Source organism: Salvelinus fontinalis, chromosome 13 (assembly GCF_029448725.1).
Source record: "Salvelinus fontinalis isolate EN_2023a chromosome 13, ASM2944872v1, whole genome shotgun sequence".
In the NCBI taxonomy this organism is placed as follows: Eukaryota; Metazoa; Chordata; class Actinopteri; order Salmoniformes; family Salmonidae; genus Salvelinus; species Salvelinus fontinalis.
This window is the reverse complement of record NC_074677.1, coordinates 4,982,896-5,008,161: the sequence shown is the minus strand read 5'-3', so window position 1 is coordinate 5,008,161 and position 25,266 is coordinate 4,982,896. Positions and strand designations below refer to the sequence as shown.

The 25,266-nt window shown below is 41.5% G+C and overlaps 2 protein-coding genes across 2 annotated transcripts; both read right to left on the bottom strand.

Annotated features, from left to right (window-relative positions):
- Positions 1-5,471: 5,471 nt before the first annotated feature.
- Positions 5,472-10,867, bottom strand: nipal4 (NIPA like domain containing 4). The gene is made up of 6 exons (XM_055941493.1): positions 10,341-10,867; positions 8,862-9,122; positions 7,746-7,802; positions 7,264-7,354; positions 6,819-6,979; positions 5,472-6,508 (listed from the first exon to the last, which is right to left on the bottom strand). The coding sequence occupies exons 1-6, from the start codon at positions 10,378-10,380 to the stop codon at positions 5,910-5,912; spliced, it is 1,209 nt and encodes a 402-aa protein (XP_055797468.1). The 5' UTR covers positions 10,381-10,867; the 3' UTR covers positions 5,472-5,909.
- Positions 10,868-12,399: 1,532 nt separating this feature from the next.
- On the bottom strand, positions 12,400-13,095 carry LOC129867768 (insulin-like). Its single transcript, XM_055941275.1, has 2 exons — positions 12,916-13,095; positions 12,400-12,646 (listed from the first exon to the last, which is right to left on the bottom strand). Exons 1-2 carry the CDS (start codon positions 13,088-13,090, stop codon positions 12,498-12,500), a joined length of 324 nt encoding a protein of 107 aa, XP_055797250.1. The 5' UTR covers positions 13,091-13,095; the 3' UTR covers positions 12,400-12,497.
- Between the last annotated feature and the right edge of the window lie 12,171 nt (positions 13,096-25,266).

The window sequence follows — 25,266 nt, the reverse complement described above, 5'->3', positions numbered from 1 at the left end:
TTGAGTGGCAGCGAGACAAATCCCTGTGACAAGATTAGGGATTTAAATGACCATCAAAGGCAGAAACCAACTGGTTGATAAACACGAGGAGGAACAGGATATGATGAGCCCACCAACGCACTGGCAGATGAATGACTGAGACTAATCATCTTCATCAACACTACATTATGGCCAATGAAGCAAACACTGCTGCAACAACTATATTTATCTTCTCTATAACAGAACAGAGGAAGCCATTCTCATCCTCAGACCATTAACCGAGTAAAAAAAAAGAAGAAGTAATTGAACCTTTATTTAATTAGGAAAGTCAGTTAAGAACAAATTCTTATTTACAATGACGGCTTGCCCCGGCCAAACCCTGACAACGCTGGGCCAATTATGCACCGCCCTATGGGACTCCCAATCACGTCCGGTTGTGATACAGCCTGTAATTAAACCAGGGTCTGTAGTGACGCCTCTAGCACTGAGATGCAGTGCCTTAGACCACTGCGCAACTCGAGAGCCCAAAACGGATGCTTCCCCACAACCCTGACCTTTGACTCATGCATCCCCACAACCCTGACCTTTGACTCATGCATCCTCACAACCCTGACCTTTGACTCATGCATCCCCACAACCCTGACCTTTGACTCATGCATCCCCACAACCCTGACCTTTGACTCATGCATCCCTAGAACCCTGACCTTTGACTCATGCATCCCCAGAACCCTGACCTTTGACTCATGCATCCCCAGAACCCAACCCTGACCTTTGACTGATATTGACTGGTTCACAATGTCACTAATGTGTAAACTACTAATGTATCTAAGTATGATGGTACAATAGTATGTACAATAGTCCCTAATACACCCTAAGTAGACATTTCACTTAACCCCCAGAGTCTACAACATTTTAGTGTGATATATATCTATTAATCTAGCTAACATATCTGTTATTCTGCACACTGCTATCCTGTTGTCTATGGTAGTATGGATAATAAGTAGCCTAAAACCAGAGGAGAAATGGTTAGACTGCTCTATGAATGGGTGCATATCTCCATCTAGTGGACATCTTGTGTACTGCTTGTGCCATTATTGTGTCTCATTGTGTCTGGAGCTATGATAGCTCAGCTATCAATCAAGCTGAATTTCCTACTGTGTGCTTTACATTAAATACACAATGTGAACATTAATCATAATTGTTGCACACCTCCAAGGAATTTCATAGATTATCTTTTAAATGTTGTTATTTATAATGGCATACAATATATGTGAAAAACAGAACATAACCGCAAGTGTTTTAGCAAATTATTGGTGGTATTATTTTTAATCATGATGAGGATTTTTTTCTAAGGTAACAGGGATTGTAGGGCGAGGGCTGGAGAAAGGCGCTCTCCTCTCCATGTTACACCTTGTTGAGACTGGGTTAGTGATAGGCTAAACAAAGAAACCACACCCTCTCTTCATTTCACATATAGGATCAAGTCCTTAGTAACACCAGCCTGCCTATTAACCCTAACATGACCTGTGGGTTATCGCTACCAGAACTGGGATAACTATAATTTTAACTATGCTTTGTAGAAAGTAACTATTTTCGTGGGGGAACAAATAGTTAGTTTGGAGGTGACAAACTATTTGAATACAGATCACACCAAAAAAAGTACCACTTTTTAAACCTATTGGAATACAGATCTCAGGAAGTGACTGTTATTGGATTGGCTGCCTTCAACAACGCCAGGGTTGTACAACAAAAAAAGAAAAGTCCCTTTTTCAGGACCCTGTCTTTCAAAGATAATTCGTAAAAATCCATATAACTTCACAGATCATTGTAAAGGGTTTAAACACTGTTTCCCATGCTTGCTCAATGAATCATAAACAATTAAATGAACATGCACCTGTGGAACAGTCGTTAAGACACTAACAACTTATAGACGTAAGGCAATTAAGGTCACAGTTATGAAAACTTAGGACACTAAAGAGACCTTTCTACTGACTCTGAAAAACACCAAAAGAAAGATGCCCAGGTTCCCTGCTCATCTGCGTGAACGTGCCTTAGGCATGCTGCAAGGAGGCATGAGGACTGCAGATGTGGCCAGGGCAATAAATTGCAATGTCCGTACTGTGAGACGCCTAAGACAGCGCTACAGGGAGACAGGACGGACAGCTAATCATCCTCGCAGTGGCAGACCACGTGTAACAACACCTGCACAGGATCGGTACATCCGAACATCACACCTGCGGGACAGGTACAGGATGGCAACAAGAATTGCCAGAGTTACACCAGGAATGCACAATCCCTCCATCAGTGCTCAGACTGTCCACAATAGGCTGAGAGAGGATGGACTGAAGGCTTTTAGGCCTGTTGTAAGGCAGATCCTCACCAGATATCGCCTGCAACAGCGTCGCTTATGGTCACAAACCCACCGTTGCTGGACCAGACAGGACTGGCGAGTCGTAGTTTTGTCTCAACAGGGGTGATGGTCAGATTAGCATTTATCGTCAAAGGAATGAGCGTTACATGTTCTCTGGAGCGGAGGAGTTTTTTTTTTTTTTGGAGGTGGAGGGTCCGTCATGGTCTGGGGCGGTGTGTCATAGCATCATCGGACTGAGCTTGTTGTCATTGCAGGCAATCTCAATGCTGTGCGTTACACAGAAGATAACCTCCTCCCTCATGTGGTACCCTTCCTGCAGGCTCAGCCTGCCTGACCCTCCAGCATGACAATGCCACCAGCCATACTGCTCGTTCTGTGTGTGATTTCCTGCAAGACAGGAATATCAGTGTTCTGCCATGACCAGCAAAGAGCCCGGATCTCAATCCCATTGAGCCCGTCTGGGACCTGTTGGATCGGAGGGTGAGGGCTAGGGCTACATTGCGGTTAGCGCTGTGAAGCATAAACAAAATAAACACAGAATATGTTGATTCACACCAAAAGCCTCCACAGATCATGAGGATATCTTATTTGTCTGGCTTTGACCTACCGTTACTGATCACCAGCCCCGAGAGTCAAAATGTTTATTTTATACAACGTTTTCACCAAACAGCAAACAATTTCGTGGTATTCAATTGCGTGGTATCCAGGCCTCGTGGTATCCAGGCCTAGAACCTCTTATGCGTCATGGAAACTATTGCTACCTGGCTCGGAGACTTGGATACGTCCCGTGACCACACCTGACACCACTTACTTAAACATCTTCCCATTTCTAGTTGTTAGGTCTATCAATACCATTTTTTTCTGATATTGTTCACATGTTGTGGAAGCCATCTGATGTGTTTCCAGCTCTAGTCATCAATAAATCCCTTATAGCTTGTAAATAACGATTATTTTTGTGTGTGCTTGATCTTGTTTATTCTGAACTATGTAACTCCTATCTATCTTCTGATAATTTCCTCAATCTCCCAGATGTCGTCTTTCCAAATATACCAAGTTTTGGCATGTCAGAATCATGTAATTCCACATGAATAGCAGTTCGTTTTGAGTATGTCTATTAAAGCGGAAATGTACATTTTGCCATTACATTTAAGACTGTTCTTGTACCTGTGTAATAGAACTGCAATTTTGGAGCAACATTTTATTTCATGTTTTTTTACATAATACTTTGGTAATTGCATTTTAATTGCATAGCAACGAGCTGAGAGTTTTTGTAACTACTGTACACGAGGAAAAGTTACTTCCTTATTTAACTTTTTTAATAACTCCATTATTATGCAAATTATAAAGCCATTTAAAAAACATCCTATGTAACAATGTTGCTATTGTAATATCCACAAAGTTACTACATGTAAGAACTTGATGTAAAGTGTTACTGTATTACCTCACGTCACTAATTATAGAAATATATTTGTTAGAAGCTGCAAAAGTGGTCTACTCTAATGTTGAGGGGATTCCATGTACCTCATGCATTTAATTATAGGCTATAGCTATATTAATATTCCTATCTAAATACCTCTAAACCATGTACTTATATTAATATATTTAGACTAGCTAAACTACCTGCTGTAGTTTTTGGTTCTTCATAAGGTATTTGTCAGCCATCAAATAAAAAATAAAAAAATGTTTTCAAATAACCTGCATATATTGAAATACCTCCAAGTATTATTTTGTTTTCTGGGACCAGTATTTGAATATCAAAGAAGATAGTAGCCTTTTAGTTGAAACTCTATATATGACTACCTCGAGTATTTGAAAAGTTAGTATTTTCAAATCAACTACAAAATACAACTATTTGGTCTGATAACTAGATTAGGTAGGGTGTAGACACACTAAAACCTTCATCCGTTGATAATTACTTTAGTCTGTTACCTTTCTGAGGACTCTATAGCAACCTGTCCCTGGGCTCTGTCTGAGACAGCATAGTCCCTTTCTCTCTCTCTCAGTTCAGCAGTAAATAGCCAACCCACATAATTAGTCTGCTCTGCTCCTGACAAAGCTCAGTGGTGCAGACACCTGACACATCTTTGTTGACAGACCAGTGAGCACACTTCTTCTCTAGAAAAAAAAAAAAGCAGGGGAACCTGTTTGTCTCAGAGGATATAGTTGGGAAGCCAGAACAAGCACACTGAATAATTTACCGAGTACTAATTCATAACTGCACTGTTACTGTTTCAGGGGTTCTGTGTTAGCGTTCAATCAATGGGCCTGTAATAATGAGCCTTGCTGCTGTAGGTTAATTACTTCCTATTCCAGTAACTATTGAACTGTTAAGTTACACTGGATCCTATAGGTATAGAGGAATATCATAACATAACAAAATGATTAGATCCCACATACTGTGGATCGAACTATTACACCCCAGTTGATAAAACACGCACACACACACACACAATGAGGTGACTCAGGCAATAAAATGCCTCCACAACAGTGAAACTCCACTCCTCACGGTTAGTCATCTCTCAGCCTTCCCATACCGTCAATTAGTGAAACCAGCCTTAGCATGATTCCCAGGCCATGACCAATAGGGAAGGGAATATACAGTATACTATATCAAGATTGACGTTCCCAAGTTCAAAGTTTACAATTTGTAAAGCTATTCATAATTATGTCTTAATTAATATATATTTTTAAATTATGTAAAAGTAGCTGTCTTTAAACTGCAGTTTGATTGGGTGTGTCACATTTCTTCCACAGCAATTTCCAAATACGTCAACGGTCACGGAACACGGACAATCTTATTCACATCATGGAGCAGATTGCTTCAAGCAAATCCGTGTACGGTGTGGCCACACAGCGTGTCTCTACACGCTGGTATTAGGCTACAATGGGCCTATTGAAGGGAGCATTAAGTTTTTTTTCGGGGTGTGGCAGTTAAGTAAATGTGTACTCCTGCCAAAGCTGCCATTGTTGAGGTTGAGACTTTAGCTTGGATCTTAATCTCTCTGTTATCATTTAAGGTGCTATGGTTCTTACTGAGTATTGATGTAAACATCTCAAATCCCCAACCTGGCCTTAACTGTAAGAACTTCAGCAACAATACTTCCTCATCTCTCCACTGTAATGGCTGGCACAAAATAGAAAATATTTATTGAAATGAGTGACAGGCAAAAGAAACATGAAATGTAGTCAACATCTTAAAATGCAAAGTATACAAACATTTTTTTTTTTAAACTAGCCCTAAAAAATACCTTGATGAATCACAAACATTGGTCTTCAGCAGCAGTCTACATAGCCTGCAGCATCATCAGCAACCCATATTATCATTAACTGAGGTTAAAAAACACCCACAAGTATAAACAACTATATAAAATGTAATCTCTTCTCTGGTACCTTCATAGACAAAGGTCCTCAGTAGCAGGCTATTTAGCATCCTGGAGCATCATAGACATAGTCAACAAAAGCTTTGGTCACAAATCTACATAAAACTACAAATAAAAAGACTAACAAATAAATATTTACATAAGTGAAAGTGCTAAGAGTCCTCTCAGGTGCCAGTCTCTCAGCTGATGATGAAGACTCTGGGTGCGTCTTCTCTCATGGGAGGCAGGCTCTCCATATTCTCAATGAGGATGTGTTTGTCCTCCCGTTTCACCCCTAGTGGCTGACACATTCTGCTGGCCAGGCTCTCCAGGGTGACGTGGATGTCTTTGAACAGGTGCAGCATGGCTACCCCCAAGATGATGACCAGGAAGCCCCCCACAGTGCCCACCACGTCCACACCAGACATGGTCCCCCACTCTTTAAACAGGATGATGGAGGTGGTGAGCACCACGGTGGTGAAGCACACATAGTAGATTGGGTAGACCAGCAGCGTGTTGAAGGTGTCCAGGGACTTGTTCAGGTAGTTGACCTGGACCACGATAGAACTGACCAGTGACGCCAGCAGGATCCAGGTGAGCGGGTGACGCACCACGGCCGGGTCAGAGAACACTGTGCGGATGGCGATGCCCAGGCCCTTGACGGAGGAGACGGTGAAGGCTCCCAGCATAGAACAGATGCCGATGTAGACCAGGATGTTGGTCTGGCCCACACGGGGGGAGAAGTAGAAGATAAGCAGCAGGCAAGCCACCAGCAGGATACTGGCAAACACAAGGAAGCCTAGAGATACAAAGCGGATACACAGGAGCCATTGAAGTGAGGCTTGACACAGAGGAGAGAGAGAGATAAGTGTTTCTCTAGGGTGTGGTGGATGGTAGTTAGGGAACAGACAGGTGTTATTCCCTGGTGCAGAAGTACCATCTGTCCTTCTGACTATATATATTTGCTCAATAATGACGATAGCATTTTTGTTATCTTTGAAGTTCTCTACTCTAAATGACATGTTCATTACCTCATTGTTGCACTGCCCTTAATAAAATAATTGCTGTGTGAATAATTGATGATGATGATGATGATGATGATGATGTACCTGGGTCGAGCAGTTTGTCAGTCATCTGCTGCAGGGTAGTGACTTCCTCTTCTTCAGGTGCATGGATCACCATGAGAGTGCTGCCCAGTATGCTGAGCACACAGCCCAGCTTTCCCAACAGATTCAGTGTCTCCCCCAACAGGTAAGAGGACAGCACTGCACTGTGTCCAGAGAGAAGCCACAATGACAGTCATTTGAATATTAATGCAAACCTGTAGAACAATGACTCAATGTGAGGATACCCAGTATCAACACGAACACAAAAAACACACAACAGCTCCTGAAAGTTAAAATAAGTTTCCACGTACACCAAAATAAGGGTACAAAACTATAACATTGGTGTGAGATTTTACACAGTCATGGAAAATGTGGAACCAGAGAGAACATAAGTACCTGTATGTGAAGGCTGGCTGTGTGTTAATAGACAACAGAGAAGTAATGGTACCTGATGAGGACACTCAGGGCACCCAGAGGAGTCACCACAGTAGCTGGGGCAAACATGTACGCTGCAAAGTTGGCAACCTCACCGGCACCCACTGTGAGAAGCAGGAAATACAAAAACATTTATGTAGTCCTAATCCTTTTTGTTCTTTGGGGAGCAGAGATTAAGACGGTTTCTTGACTGTCCAGCTCGCTAATGATCACTAAACAGTCAGGGATCATCGAAAATTCCCAAAACAATGGCTAGAGGACAAATTTTGACAGCAAGGAAATCAATAACAAAAAAAATCAGTGTGGCCCTCCGGAACTCAATGAAGACCGAATGCGGCCCCCGGGGGCAAAATGAGTTCAACACCCCTGGGTTAAGCCTTATAGTTCTACTAGCTACCCAACAGAACTATGATAAAACTACTCGTATTCCCACATTACATTGTAGTGCTTGTGACAAACAATGAGGATAGATTTGACAACAACAAAAAAACTCACTGGTTAGAAGGCCACTCCACCATAGCCAGTCCTTTAAATATCCATGACCACCTTCACCTGCACAGAACACAGAAAACAAGGCTGTTCATTAGAATAGAAGACAAACAAATCAATAACATCAATCAATAACAAATTAAGTTGATTGATTGCTTGACACCCTCCTGTGAGGGCAATAAAGTTGTTTCTTGTCCTCAGGAAACCCTGATGCCAGTACAGTTTGTTTAATCAAACGTTATATAACTGACAGAGAGCGAGTCCTTTATTAGACTGAGTTTCACTGTTTCGGTCAGGGTTCATGTCCAGTATTTAGATACTACAACAACCTTTAAAACAGGAACTGGATGTACTATTCTCTATCGATATGGAGAGCTGAAATATCATACCGTTAGGTCATATTCAAATCAAATCCAGGTTTCTTGGTCGCCTACACAGATTTTAACAGGATGTTATCGCAGGTACAGTGAAATGATTATGTTTCTAGCTCCAACAATGCAGGAATATCTAGCAATACAATAACAATGCACACATCATCTAAAAGTTTTTTTGTTTTAAAGAAGAAAAAAAAAGAAAGAAATTAAGACATAACACAATGAGAAATATCAGAGTCATAAATAAATATATATGTATGTGAATGGTATGTATAGCCAGTATCTGAATAGAAAAGGTATGTAATAGCAGTAGTTATGATTAGAATACAGTATATACACTGAGTGTACAAAAGATTATGAACATGCTCTTTCCATGACATAGACTGCAACTCAATATTAGGAAGGTGTTCTTGATGTTTTGTACACTCAATGTACATATAAAAGTGGGTAAAACAGTATGTAAACAGTATTAAAGCGACCAGTGTTCAATGACTATGTAAATAGGGCAGCAGTCTCTAAGTAGCAGGGTAGAGTACTGGGTGGTAGGCGGCTAGAACAGTGTGTGAGAGTCGGGGCGCGGTACTGGGCGGAGTCCGGCTAGTGATGACTTTAAAAAAAAACGACTGTCAGTAGATACCAATCCGGACTTGATTCTACATAAACTTTGATCAAAATAAGGACAATGCCCTCCTGTGGTGTAATGTGATGTTTGTGTTTTTCCACATCCTTAAACAGTGAAGACCCCTACCTGCTCTGGTCTGTCCATTATTGGCTAGGCGAAGCAGGGCCTTCTTCTTCAGCATCACACTTCCTCCAATCAGGAAGGCCGACAGCACCGCCAAGGTCAAACCAGTCCAGAAGTTATAGTTGGTCCAGTTGTTGGCGACGGCTGACAGCTCTGTCTCAGTGGCATTGTGATTGTCAGTGAAGGAGGTGTTGAGGAGGCTTGCCTCCCCGTTGACTATACACACAGCAGTCTGAGATGGACACAGTAGCCTTATCATGGAACCTGGGAAAAACAAGCAGAGTGACATCACTTTTAACATTATAGCTTCATATAAACTGGGTGGTTGGAGCCCTGAATGCTCATTGGCTGACAGCCGTGGTATATCAGACCGTATACAACGGGTATCACAAAACATTTATTTTTACTGCTCTAATTACGTTGGTAACCAGCTTATAATAGCGATGACACCTTGGGGGTTTGTGGTATATGGCCAATATACCACGGCTAAGAGCTGTTTCCAGGCACTCTGCATGGCCACACCTACACTACACCTGCTCGGGCCTTATAGCTTTATGAAAGCTATTATGCTGTTATTGTGTGATTACCATGTTATTTCTAAGTAAATACCCGGACCATTTATGTTCAATAAAGTATAACACTATTAGAACATCTGGTGAAGAGAAACCAATCCAAAACACACAGCAGTAATGGCCTACATAGCAGATTAACCATGTGATGTCTGATTATTGTTATGTCACAATAGTAATATCCATGGCAGTTATCAGAATGATACCAGTGTATTCATGTTGTTTGTTATCAACACTAACCTATCTACACAAAGCCCAATTAAAAGATTGGAATGGTCAAATACAATTCGGCTCAATTTCTTTGGATTTCATTGGGAAGAAGATATCCTACTTCAGAAATCCATATGACATTTCATGTTAAGCGAGACTGACAGATTCTGTAATTCAATACGTGACCTCCCCATTTGAACAATGCCCCCGCATTGGCATGGTGCAATGACATGTTCTCTCTGTCAACAAAGGTGTTCTAGTCACACACAACGGAGATTACTATTCTCATAAGCTTAGAAATCATCCATTATATGGACATTTCAAGTGGAATGACCTGAAAAACTGGCTTTGGAAATTAGCCCATTAAAAGTAGTTCAAAGACATGAACAGCCCCACTTGACATTCTATAATATTTTCAAACAATTGCTTTTAAAATCATATATTTAAACTGGATTTGTGTTCTGCTCCAGATGAAGACGTTTAGAAAATAATTTTGGACAATATCTTTTATGGCTATTAAGTGTATTCACGGATGCCAACCCATGGGTATTCTTGTCTGTAAATTCTGCCAATACGACCTTCGTGAATAAGCCTACTGTTGCTATATCACAAACATTCAAAAATATTGTAGGCCCCCATTTCCCATTAAATAGCGTAGCCTACAGTACTATGATGACATTGAAGTATTAGCCTATAAACGTACCGTTTCGGCATGAATCCTTAGATAAATGAACATATTGCATTGTGTTGATTTTTGGCTAATATCCAACAAATCTCGAAGTAGCCGAAACAGTAGTAGTAGGTCAAAAAAGAGACCGGTAAAAGTATCCGTCCCCAATGTGATCGTTCTTAATTCCACGCATTAAAAAAAAAACGTTTCACACAAACGAATAGATCCGATAGATTATTCACAGGGGGGCGTGGGCACACAATCAAGTCACCCTGATCTGCTCAGGTGTACGTCTGGCCCTCCCATTACCTCCGTCAGCAGCTCTCTCATTGGCCTCGAAAAGAGCAGGCGACGACGCTGCGCTTTCACTACTAATCAAGGGCACGTCCCTCTGCTCAGACGTCGCTGACGCCTTCCAGATCCTACAACGTCTGGATAGGTAATTTACCTATCAACTAGCTAACCAGTGGTTGACGTGTCCATCGAATGAGCAGGGGAGAATGTTAAAAGCAATCTGGGCTGATTTCAGTACGTTTTTACGTTCTGAAACATTCAATTGAACTGAAACAGAGCTATACTGAAGACCCAGTTGATAAAAACCAGGGAGGAGTTTGGGGACTGTGTCAACAATCACCCTTTAAAAACGTCACTTATTGCGTCAAGCCACACCTCGCCACACCCACCAAACGGGAGCAAACGTACCTCAAAGTCTGTTCAAGAACGTACAAGAAAGTTTTGGATGTTACATTGCGATAACATTTACAGATGTTATCGCAATGTACCAGACGTTCAGGCGAAAGGAACGCACCTCTCAACGCCCGACTGCACAGTCGTTGACGTAACACAACCATTGGTTAATGCATAGGAGAACGGCCCTATACTTTGCAAGAAAGGCTTCTTTATCAAATGAGTTATATTTACAACATTTTAGGTTGTTAATCTAATTGAATCATATTGATCTAAATGAACTGTAATTAATATAAGTATATTAAAATGTATACATGAAGTGTGTAAAAAGTATTGTTGTTGTCTCTCGGTGTCTTGACAATATATGATTCTTATCTTATTCACTTTTTTTTTTTTAATTAATGTACTATTATCTTATTTTGTTCTCGTCTATAACTGTTGTGTATTTTGTCACGTGTTTGATGTGGACCCCAGGTAGAGTACCTGCTGCATGTGCAACAGCTAATGGGCATCCTATAATCTAAACTAGACTAAACTAAAACCTCTCGATTCATTCCATTCATTTTTGATGTGATCATCATCTCTGTCTTATGTCTCTGTAAATCAGAGGGAAGAGGGACCCCCAGTGTCCACTTTGAGAAGCGCAGCTCTGTAGGACTTCATCATACAACACAATGTATGCAAGAAATACATTATATTATCCCCCTAAAACCCAACAATTCGTTTTTGCCCAATCTAATGGACATTAGGTGCTGTGGGATTATTTAAAATATTCCTTGAAGAGGTAGGGTTTCAGATGTTTTTGGAAGGTGGGCAGGGACTCTGCTGTCCCAGCTTTAGAGACTGGTTCCTCCATTGGGGTGCCAGGACAGAGAAGAGCTTGGACTGTGCTGGGCGGGAGCTGCCGTCCCGTAGGGGTGGGAGAGCCAAAAGACCAGAGGTGGCAGAACGGAGACCCTGAGTTGGGGTTTAGGGTTTGAGCATAGCCTAAAGGTAGGGAGGGGTTTGCTGCTCCATAGGTAAGTATCACGGTCTTGTAGTGGATGCGAGCTTCGACTGGAAGCCAGTGGAGTGTGCGGAGGAGCAGGGTGAAAGGGTTACCTAATTCTCTTAACCTGCTGTGTAAATTCTTCAAACCTGCTACAAAAAAAGTCACTTTCAGGCGTAGCTCTTTCGAAGTGGCGTGAGAAGAGTGTTTCTCGTGCCCATTATGTCTGCATTACAATATACATTTACAATAGTTTGATTTCAACCCAGGATAATGGGAAAATCAGAACCACAAATTGAACAGAAGTCATAGTAGCCTACTCCGAACATAAGGCCCATTTTACAAAAGGAAAACAAAGTCCTTGCTCATTTCATAGAACTTTATTTTCTAGGAAAAATAAAACATGTCTATGCCATTTCTTGTCTGCACTTGAAGCTTTTCTTTGAGACGGGGATGATGCCTCTGAGCATTGGAGAGTGGCAGAGAGAAGAGCAGGCTAAGCGGTGCGACAGGCCTCAGTTGCAGTAGTTCTGCAGGTCGAAGATGTTGCAAGGCTTGTGACAGCACTGCTCTACGATGCCTCTCTTTACCATCATGTCCATCTGGTCTTTGAACGGGTACACGGCAACTTCGTTCTCCTGGGCCGGTTTTGGAAAGAGAAACCCTGCAAGAGGAGAAAAGCACATTGAGTGAGTGCTACCTCATAACATCAAGCAGCATATTGTATGGACTACTGGCCTTTTCTGTGTTTCATCATTGCCTTCACATTCAGTTTCATATTTGTAGTTTCTTCTAAGTGACCATGCGTTTTCTAAATGTGATTTCGACACACATACACACAAAAACAGGAAAGTAACTTGTGGTCTTAGATCAAGTTGCGTTGTCGAGTAGATATGAAGTCTTTGAATTCAGACAGTGCTAGAGGTGTCTTACCTGTCAGGGGATCCACATCTCTCTTTGGATTGTAAAAGAATCCTTTCTCTCCACACACCAGATAGAGGGCGTCCACCAGGTGAGAGCCACACAGGTGTTGGGCAGCTGAAGCGTCTGCCCCAGGGTAGAGGGCCAGCAGCACCAGCAGAGACACAGCTTGGAGCCAGAGGGCCATGTTGATGATGGGCTGGAGGAGGGAAAGAAAATGAAACCGGTATGTTAACACTGCTTACACTGTGGGAGTTTCATGCAGTGCATAAGAAACATCTTTGTTCTTCTAGGAGTGATATTACTCCTTCTGTGTAATGCTGACGAAACGACCCATATTCTGTCGTAATATTGTCATTCAGCATGTTCTAAAAGAAACCATAGCCTTACATCAACAAAATGACTATTTTCATAAGCACTCATACAGGAATAGCTCACTAGATGAATTAAAATACAGTTGTTACTGAACAAAATACATTTGTTCAACAAAAACATGAAGAGTTCCGAGGGTGTTTTCAGATTCTAGTGACATCTACATCCCCAAGATCTGCCACCCTAACCCAACTGTCGTTCCCAACCCTCCAGTGAAACACAAGATACCCCCGGCTCTTACCTGTGGAGGTGGTGGTGAAGACGCTCTGTAGAAGAGTAGCAGAAATGCTGAAGGAGAAGTTGGTTGAGGCAGAACACCAGATTCTCCCCCCATTTTATACCCTTGGAGCAGGCAGGCCTCGGGAACAAGGGTCTGTGGTCTTTGCCAGTGTCAGCGGAAAAGAGAAGTCGCTCAATAAAATCAAATGGTAAGTGGCAATCCAATTGTTCGCCTCGTTAGACATGTTTGTTTTACTAAGTGACATTAGCGGTCCAAGCGGAGGGCCGGTGAATCGGACGTAACTGATGTGACCTGTGTCTGAGATGTACAGAGGATTCCAGGGATTGTTGGCTTGCATTTGACCCACCTGTTCCTGCTTCAGCCACACTAAAGAGTATAGTAGCTGTTTGTTTAAAGAAGGTAGCTAGTGAGAGACGGCTTGTGGCTCAATGAGTGTCCTAAGCAGCTGTTTTTGGTGTTGAAGGTACTTAACGTGTCCTGTTGTGATGTTAGTGGGATGTTTCATATTGACACATTAGTCATTAGCCAACCTTCGCTGGAAAGAGTCATCTTTTTGTGAAAACTCCTTCCATGACGCACTCATGTGTTGTGATGGTAATGGCAAAGTTAAAGAAATGCTCTTGGATAAGTTACTTTGACGTGAGATTAACGTTCCATAACTACATTTTGTTAGTGTTAATGAAGCAACAGCAATATTGACCCCACAACCTCCAGTATTCTGATGAAAAGGAGTTGGTGCAGCGCGTAATTATTTATTCTGTATTCTCCGCTCTCCTCCCCTCTACAGAAAACTCTAGATTGCACAATGTTATCCCCAAATGTGACAGTCTTTTTCTAACAGAGGTAAAACTACTGCAAGTGTGCACACCGCATGTACTGTATCCGGACCCCCTCCAGTAGTACTGCTGTATCCGGACCCCCTCCAGTAGTACTGCTGTATCCGGATCCCCTCCAGTAGTACTGCTGTATCCCGATCCCCTCCAGTAGTACTGCTGTATCCGGACCCCCTCCAGTAGTACTGCTGTATCCCGATCCCCTCCAGTAGTACTGCTGTATCCGGACCCCCTCCAGTAGTACTGCTGTATCCGGACCCCCTCCAGTAGTACTGCTGTATCCGGACCCCCTCCAGTAGTACTGCTGTATCCGGACCCCCTCCAGTAGTACTGCTGTATTCGGATCCCCTCCAGTAGTACTGCTGTATCCGGACCCCCTCCAGTAGTACTGCTGTATCCGGACCCCCTCCAGTAGTACTGCTGTATCCGGACCCCCTCCAGTAGTACTGCTGTATCCGGACCCCCTCCAGTAGTACTGCTGTATCCGGACCCCCTCCAGTAGTACTGCTGTATCCGGACTCCCTCCAGTAGTACTGCTGTATCCGGACCCCCTCCAGTAGTACTGCTGTATCCCGATCCCCTCCAGTAGTACTGCTGTATCCGGACCCCCTCCAGTAGTACTGCTGTATCCGGACCCCCTCCAGTAGTACTGCTGTATCCGGACCCCCTCCAGTAGTACTGCTGTATCCGGACCCCCTCCAGTAGTACTGCTGTATCCGGACCCCCTCCAGTAGTACTGCTGTATCCGGACTCCCTCCAGTAGTACTGCTGTATCCGGACCCCCTCCAGTAGTACTGCTGTATCCGGACCCCCTCCAGTAGTACTGCTGTATCCCGATCCCCTCCAGTAGTACTGCTGTATCCCGATCCCCTCCAGTAGTACTGCTGTATCCGGATCCCCTCCAGTAGTACTGCTGTATCCAGACCCCCTCCAGTAATCAAATCAAATCAAATGTATTTATAAAGCCCTTCTTACATCAGCAAAGTGCTGTACAGAAACCCAGCCTGAAACCCCAGTAGTACTGATAAATAGTACCAGTAGGGTTTAACACTTGTCTCACATAACACAGCCTTTGACTTCACCCCTCTCATCTCTTAAGATTTAGGAAATGTCCTCTTTGAGCCTGACATGCCAGGATTATGGGCTCTCCTTTCCTCTTCTTTCAAGTCTGCTGTCAGTAGCTACAAATGATGCATAAACCATCATAGTCAGGTTTGTGCTCACTTAATTCCGGACAGACACCTATGTGAATTAAAGGACAATAAAGTCCATTAGGTTGTCTCTTTCAGCTTTCCAAAGGGCTCAGACTTTACAGAAGCCGTTAAGGGAGAACAAAAAGTAGACTTTTGCTATAAGTTTAAAAAGTGATGTCTGACATACCAATGGGCATGATTCATATAATTTGCTCTTTAAAGTGCTGGCAGTCTTATGAACAGCATACTGGAAAGAGGACAGAACCATAAATGTTCTTCTGCAAGAAAAATGTGCTTGATAATCACCGGGTTGATTAAGTACAGAGGCTCATCTTTAATGTTTCTTTTTTATCTCGAAAGGTCAAACTGAGCAGTGCCTGTAATTTAGCACCACTCCTGTGATGTGTGGCTGATTTAGTGTGTGGGCATGATGTCATGTAAAACAAAAGAGAAGAGTGGAGATCAATTGGGAGCATGCCTATTATACTGTAATGAAACAGGCAGGGAGTGTAGCACAAACTCTCAACCTTCTGGCCCTCAGCCCTTCCTATGGAACGCCGTTTGGGTCTTTGCACGTCAAAAAAAGACACACGTCAAATAACACTATTTGACAAGTCAAATAAGCTTGTTGACCAATCAGGACCTGAATACGTCACATAATAATTTAACACGTTCATACATTTTTTTAAACTTAGTTATTACACATTGATCACTGGTATTCCACAGCGATTCGCCGATACGTATGCTATGATGCTGGTAAACTTTTGTCTGGCGCACCTGCCGCTGACGCAGGAGCGTAGACACGCTTCCCCAAGCTCTAGTCTGGGACAGTGCTTGTCATATAAAAAGATAGCTAGCTGAGGGATGAGAACAATGTTCTTCCCCATAAACATAGCAAAACAACATCTGTTTCAGTAGCTATAGTTAGTTAGCAAACTATCTAGCTAGGTGTCATCTTCTAAAATACCCCTAATTTATAAGACAGGTCTTATTTGATTAATAATTTTCAGACCTACCTATGTGAAGCTAACCACAGTAAAGATTAGCCACAGTAGTGGAATTTGCAGTTTGCGTTCAAATTAAAAGTATCTAATTGAAAGTGATGCAAATTAATACAAAATAGTGGAATCATTCCATAATGAAATAGATCATGCTAAACGAGGTTGGAATGTTGTTATATAAATTCAACTAAAGACAAGAATGTGTTAATTTGACAAAAATCTGATAACAGAGGACTTTGGAGGAAAAAAGCACTTTGCTACTGAGTAGACTGATACCCCATTTCATTGATCTCCAATCCTTAGGTAAGGGTGTACAGTGCAATATGAATGTCAATACGCACAATAGGCTGACTGGGGAGGTGATTTCCCACAGTCAAAGTCCCGCAATAAGAGCTACGAAGCTATCATTTGAATAAACTCTTCACCGTTGTGTTCAGTGGGTGTCACCGAGTAGACTGATACCCCATTTCATTGCTCCACATTCCAACACTCTAACCTTGTTTAAAATTATCTAGTCTAAATATGGCATGATTCCACCAATTTCAAACATTTGCATCACTTTCACCAAGGGGCCTTTATTTTAAAGACGCCCTGCAAATTCCAATATTGTGGCTAATCATTATTGTGGCTAGCTTCACAACACATAAACCGGTCAGGTCAAGTCTCACTAGCCAGATGAAGCTAGCTGGCTGCTTAAAACGTTAGCTTTGGGCGAAATAGTTATGTAGCTGGCTAGCTAGTTATATTCATGAACTGAAGTTTAATTTAAATAGGAGAACAACAAGTCGCTACCTAGCTAATACTTACTCACATGGATTCCTTAATCATTGCTAAGAATTTTGAAAATGACAGCAGTTTTACTGGTCATTGTTTTCAGTCTGGTTGCATTGATGCTAGCTAGGTACCAAGCTAAAGCTAGCCAGCTACCGCAGAAGTTGCTAATAACATCTGTATCTAAGATATTTGGAAACATTTTTGATCCTACTCATTTGATCCTGAACTTATTTTAAATGCTTACGCAGACGTTTTCCCATTAGTTCGAACAGACAATGTCTTATTACCAACAGGGTTTTGTAAACACATCGTGGCCAGTGTGTGTGCGTATTTGATGTGTTTATTTTTTTGACATGCAAAGACCCAAATGACGTTCCATACCTGCCAGCCATCAACTGTGACACAAAAACATGCTCAAGTAGCAGTGTCGATATCCGGCGCTTATAAACCTGTCCCTACAATACAGTAGGTATACATTTTCTAAGAACAAGAAAGAAAGAAAAAGTACTATTGTACAAAAGGCTGTGAAGTATTTATAGTTAATCATATCTATCAGAGCTGTAGCCCCGGCAACCGGTGTAGTGGAGCAGAGCATGCTGGTCGATCTCGAGCTCAGAGAAGAAAATCAGCTCGAGATCAGTCAAGTGACAGCAAGTTCCAATCATCCTTGTGTTTTCCCTCCAGTTAGCTTTCATTGTGTTAGCCATTGCCAGTGTGCGTCCTTGTTGATAGTTTATAACTGAGGATGCACTCTGCTATGATGATGTCATATGTATACTAATGCTAATTTTATAGTTTCTACTGCAAACAAGCAACCCATGCAACCTCAAACTGTTCACACCCCTCAAATTTGCAGTTTTTAAAGCTAATTTCCTGCAATTCTACACATTTTGAATGGGGCAGTGATATTTTTTCCCTCCTGTTTTTAAAGTGAATTTGCTGTAATTCTATGCAGTCTTCCATCTTTTATGTGTGTTTATATGATACCAGGGGTCGAAGCCTGGCCTGTCCGCCAGTTGAGTGTGTAGGGTATAGGATAATGCCCCCCACTGCATCGTATGGTACATGGTATGGTACATCATTATATGGGTATTACATTGTCTTTCACTGTTTAGAGGTGAAAAGTTCATTGTGCAGTTGTAGCCCTGTACTGGAGATGATGATGCTTGGCTTTGTAGTACACTTGCGGTGGCAGCCCTTTGATTTCAAATGAGTGCAGTCACAGTCACGTTGTATTGCTCTACATGGTCCTGTATAGCATTAAGTCATCATAGTCATGTTATAGCCATGCATATTGTTTATAAGTGATGGAAATTTGAGATTGTATTCTGTCATTCACTAGTGTATCTTTATCTATTTCTTTATTTGCAGACCACACACACACACACACACACAGAGAGACGACACACACACACACCCGAGCCACTGCCTGTTCACACCGCTACCATCCAGAAGGCGAGGTCAGTACAGGTGCATCAAAGCTGGGACCGAGAGACTGAAAAATATCTTCTATCTCAAGGCCATCAGACTGTTAAACAGCCGGCACTAACATAGAGAAGCTGCCGCCTACATACAGACTTGAAATCATTGGCCACTTTGATAAATGGATCAGTAGTCACTTTAATAATGCCACTTAAATAATGTTTACATATCTGGCATTACTCGTCTCATAACAATAAAGAAGCGAAAATATATAAAAACAATTATAGTCATGTGGATTGAGAGAGAATATGTGTTTTGATCTGACTAGTTCTGTAGTTAAAGTACAGTACAGTCTATGTGAGACTTGCTTCATCATGTTTTTTTCCACTAATGCTATATTGAATGTTTGCCTAGTTGCACTTTGAGGCATTCTAGGAACACGCGGTTATGGAGCTAATGTGCAAAGCTTCTTCAGCTGTGCATGGAACAACATTCACACATAGAGAACATCTGGGATTATTACCTTCTCCGTCACTGTTGGGAGGGAACTATAACGGCCTTTACTTGGATCTCTGTGATGAAATAATGAGATGTTGAATGAGCTCAACCCTCCGGTCCTGTTACTTACAGTGGTGCATCAATTTACACGATGGAGAGACTACACTAATGTGAATGTGGGTTCAGCCCATGGCAGCCAACATCAATTCCAAGAATATCTGTCCTGTTTTTTTTTTTTGTTTCCCAAAGATTACTGCCAAGTAGCCAATGGTGGAAAGGGTTGAGAGACAGCTCAACTCAATATCCTGTTTAAACTGTTTAATACGTATGGGCTACATGTTGATTTAGATTCATTTGATATGGATTTAAGATTTTCTTTTTTTAATCCAATTGAATGAATGTAATGCTTGGCATAAAGCAAGAGGAAGCTCCTACTAACCTTTTGGGACAAAAGAGGGACTTGAATGCATCTTAATGAATTCATTTCAGGGCAGATTGAATAAGGTTACATGTTATTACTTACTGAAATGGACAGTGGCTTTTTAAAATGGGACTAAGCAGTTGGAGACAGATATTTACATATCTATCATTTAAATGAAATTGTAATTTTTGAGTAATGACTATTTCAAGCAATTATTTCAATTTAATTCTGTGATTAAAACCTTTCAGTGGTTCCAAAGTACTCTGTATTTTTTTTCTTCTGCTTGCCCTCCCTTACCACGTAATGAAGACCTACCCAGGATTCACTGGTCTTTATATACCACTTCAGAGAAATAGGTCCTGAAATGAGAGAAAGGAGGTGGGTTGAAATCATCTCTGATTGTATAGTTGGGTAGATTCATTGTAATAAGACACGACTTTGGCACAAGGAATCTGAAACTCCATTATGCTATTTTCTACTGTGAACTAATCTACTATAAACTAGTCTACTGTAAACTAGCCTACTGTGAACTAGTCTACTGTAAACTAGTCTACTGTGAACTAGCCTGCTGTGAACTAGCCTACTGTGAACTAGCCTACTGTGAACTAGTCTACTGTAAACTAGTCTACTGTGAACTAGTCTACTGTGAACTAGCCTGCTGTGAACTAGCCTGCTGTGAACTAGCCTGCTGTGAACTAGCCTGCTGTAAACTAGCCTGCTGTGAATTAGTCTACTGTAAACTAGGCTACTGTAAACTAGTCTGCTGTGAACTAGTCTACTGTAAACTAGTTACTGTAAACTAGTCTGCTGTGAACTAGACTACTGTAAACTAGTCTACTGTGAACTAGCCTACTGTGAACTAGCCTACTATAAACTAGTCTACTGTGAACTAGTCTACTGTAAACTAGTTACTGTAAACTAGTCTGCTGTGAACTAGTCTACTGTAAAGTAGTCTACTGTTAGTTATCCAAATTATATCCTATGGCTTTATTGTCCAGTCTTTATGTCATTTCCAATTTGCCCCTGAATTACAAAAATGATCCAGCATGATATGTGGCTCTAGATTACCTTCTGTGATCATGAGAACATATAGACATTTAAAATGGCAGCACTATTTGAGATAGAGAAAGAGGTGTTATCCACGCCTCTGTGTACACAGCCAGTATGCAGTGACTGATGGCCTACCCAGTCAGCTATGGCATGTTTTTACCAAACACCGGGATGGCATGTCATTAGAACACGTTTTTATTCCCTTACACTTTGTTAAATATAAACAAGATAAGTGTCAGTTACTGTATGTTCAGTTAAATGTACTATAGGCTATCTGTATTTGGAAAGTAGGAAGCATTGAGTGAGTTCACCTACCTTACATATTATGATAGAGGCCCAGATATTCCTATGTAATTTACACATCATACTGGCGGTCCAAACATGCTGACAGCCCCCCCCCCCCCCCCCCCCCCCCAGTTCTATTGATAAAATTAAACAATCTGAATATTTTACCATTGATAGCAGCAGATATGGACAAAGTAACCTTGCTTTTAGAGTGTGCTGTGTCACAAGTAATTACAGATGATTACTCCATTAAAGTGGTTTCTTTCATCCATTTTGTAGTTGACAGTTTCTGCGTTCGAAGAAAATACCAAAAGGTTTAATTGGTTTTGAGAGAACTCAACAGTCAGTGCTTTGAACTGTAAAGGTTAAATAATGAAATATTAATGTTGAACTTTAGCGAAAGATAGCGTAGTTTCTAACAAAAACACAAGCTCAAGATGATAATAGAAGTTTGATGGAGGATAAGTCATGTTACAATGCCAGGTCAGAGAAAGCCCATTGAAACAGCAGGGCATCTAATAAGCATTCTACATATTTAACTAAACGATCACTCGCACATCACACACACTAACTAAGATCTTTGAATTGTTAGATCTCATATCATTGGATCTCTCTATTTAAAGGAGTGGCATTTTCATACACAATAATTATCATTGAATTCTTCCCAGGGGTTTAGCCAATAATAAAAGGTTAGTATGCCTAGAGCATAAGACGAGAATAGAGAGATGGGGGGGGGGGGGGGGGTAAGGCTATTGGAGATGTGTGAGGTGCTCTTCCGTTAGTGTTATTCCGTCAGGAAGAGGATTCATATGAAATTGCTTTTACCACCATTGTCACGCCCTGACCTTAGAGAGCTTTTTTTATTCTCTATTTGGTTAGGTCAGGGTGTGACTTGGGTGGGCAAATCTATGTTTCTATTTCTTTGTTGGCCTAGTATGGTTCCCAATCAGAGGCAGCTGTGTATCGTTGTCTCTGATTAGGGATCATACTTAGGCAGCCCTTTTTCCCACCTTAGATTGTGGGATCTTGTTTGTGTGTAGTTGCTTTCTGCACTGCATATAGCTTTACGTTCGTTTTTTGTATTTTGTTGTTTTTCGGTGTCATTTTTAATAAAGAAAGATGTACGCCTACCACGCTGCACCTTGGTCTCGTTCCAACAACGGACGTGACAACCATATTACTTCAGGAAACGACTTGTAGAGATGTTGTTCATCATGTTATTCTACACAATAATCTTAACCCTGTGGGCGAGGAGACAGTGATTGGCATTTCATCAACACCAGGAACTTGTGATGATGGCTCACTCGTACAGTATATGAGTGATAGGTTCCTGTCAACATTTCCTCTTTTTCAGGATCTGCTGCAGTTGCGATTAATTTTTTTTTTTTTTATATATACAAACGTATAAAACAAAAAAAAAACACTCAAAAGTTGAACTGCCTCACTTTACGAGTTCACTCAATGACCTTAGCTATGCCAAAAGTACATGATATCACTACTGCCATTAGATGACACTGTTTTCTCTGTAAGCCCAAACTGGACGTGTGTTTTCTTGGTTTCATTGAATCCATTCTCAGTCCTCTGCAGCCTTGAAAGTGGCAGTCTGTGTTTGGCCACGCTTGAAGTCTGGAGGTTCAAGTTAAATGATCAAGTGTGTATCTATCTGAGGCTTTTGTCAGTCTTGTGAAGCTAATAGCACTATAATTAGTCACCGTTGACTCATAATTACCAACATGTCTTTGTCAATGCTGCTTGATTATGCAATATGCACTAATTATTAATTAGCCATCATTCCACAACTTCCACAGTGATTAGAGTTCTGCTCAAACTTGCTTGTCGAGATGTGACTAAGTAACAGAGACGTTGTTTTGACAGCCTCAAGGTTGAACGTTACGCTACAGGATCTCTAGCTACTATTTCAGTTCTTCAGATTGAGACAGGAAGTCAGTGACTTTAGCAGTGTATCCAAGTCAGTGACTTTAGCAGTATATCCAAGTCAGTGACTTTAGCAGTATATCCAAGTCAGTGGCTTTAGCAGTATATCCAAGTCAGTGACTTTAGCAGTATATCCAAGTCAGTGACTTTAGCAGTATATCCAAGTCAGTGACTTTAGCAGTATATCCAAGTCAGTGGCTTTAGCAGTATATCCAAGTCAGTGACTTTAGCAGTATATCCAAGTCAGTGACTTTAGCAGTATATCCAAGTCAGTGACTTTAGCAGTGTATCCAAGTCAGTGACTTTAGCAGTATATCCAAGTCAGCGACTTTAGCAGTATATCCAAGTCAGCGACTTTAGCAGTATATCCAAGTCAGCGACTTTAGCAGTATATCCAAGTCAGCGACTTTAGCAGTATATCCAAGTCAGTGACTTTAGCAGTGTATCCAAGTCAGCGACTTTAGCAGTATATCCAAGTCAGTGACTTTAGCAGTATATCCAAGTCAGCGACTTTAGCAGTGTATCCAAGTCAGCGACTTTAGCAGTGTATCCAAGTCAGTGACTTTAGCAGTATATCCAAGTCAGTGACATTAGCAGTATATCCAAGTCAGTGACTTTAGCAGTATATCCAAGTCAGCGGCTTTAGCAGTGTATCCAAGTCAGTGACTTTAGCAGTATATCCAAGTCAGCGGCTTTAGCAGTGTATCCAAAGCAGCCTATCTAAGCGAATGATCTGTGTCACTATGATTTGCATATAGATGGCACATTTACGGGACGTTAAAGCTCTTAATATCTTAGACTGTCAACGTAGCCATTTAACGTAGCCATTTTCTTACCTGACGTTATTGTGACACGGCATGATTATATTTTCAGATGTCTCAGTTGGGTAGGAAATGTGGTAAGGTTGTTTTCGGGTCAAAGTTATCCTGTAAGACTACAACAGTAAGGGAGATTGTTAGCTGCAACTCTTAGAAGAATTGGTGCTTACGGTATACTGCTGTAATACTATTTTAATTGTTTGCTATACATTTTTTATATTTCAAGAAAGCTAATTGATGTTCGTTCTTCTATTGTGAAGTGTACAGTTGAAGTCGGAAATTTACATACACTCAGGTTGGAGTCATTAAAACTCGTTTTTCAACCACTCCACACATTTCTTGTTAACTAACTATACTTTTGGCAAGTCGGTTAGGACATCTACTTTGTGCATGACACAAGTAATTTTTACAACAATTGTTTACAGACACATTATTTCACTTATAATTCACTGTATCACAAATCCAGTGTCAGAAGTTTACATACACTAAGTTGACTGTGCCTTTAAACAGCTTGGAAAATTCCAGAAGATGATGTCATGGCTTTAGAAGCTTCTGATAGGCTAATTGACATAATTTGAGTCGATTGGAAGTGTACCTGTGGATGTATTTCAAGGCTACCTTCAAACTCAGTGCCTCTTTGCTTGACATCATGGGAAAATCAAAAGAAATCAGCCAAGACCTCGGAAAAAAAATTGTAGACCTCCACGAGCCTGGTTCATCCTTGGGAGCAATTTCCAAATGTGTGAAGGTGCCACGTTCATCTGTACAAACAATAGTATGCAAGTATAAACACCATGAGACCACGCAGCTGTCATACCGCTTAGGAAGGAGACACATTCTGTCTCCTAGAGATGAACATACTTTGGTGCGAAAAGTGCAAATCAATCCCGGAACAACAGCAAAGGACCTTGTGAAGATGCTGGAGGAAACAGGTTCAAAAGTATCTATATCCACAGTAAAACGAGTCCTACATCGACATAACCTGTAAGGCCGCTCAGCAAGGAAAAAGCCACTGCTCCAAAACCGCCATAAAAAAGGCAGACTACGGTTTGCAACTGCACATGGGGACAAAGATCGTACTTTTTGGAGAATTGTCCTCTGGTCTGATGAAACAAAAATAGAACTGTTTGGCCATAATGACCACCGTTATGTTTAGAGGAAAAAGGGGGAGGCTTGCAAGCCGAAGAACACCATCCCAACCGAGAAGCACGGGGGTGACAGCATCATGTTGTGGGGGTGCTTTGCTGCAGGAGGGACTGGTGCACTTCACAAAAGAGATGGCGTCATGAGGCAGGAAAATTATGTGGATATATTGAAGCAACATCTCAAGACATCAGTCAGGAAGTTAAATTTTGGTCGCAAATAGGTCTTCCAAATGGACAATGACCCCAAGCATACTTCCAAAGTTGTGGAAAAATGGCTTAAGGATAACAAAGTCAAGGTATTAGTGTGGCCATTACAAAGCCCTGACCTCAAGCCCATAGAAAATGTGTGGGCAGAACTGAAAAAGAGTGTGCAAG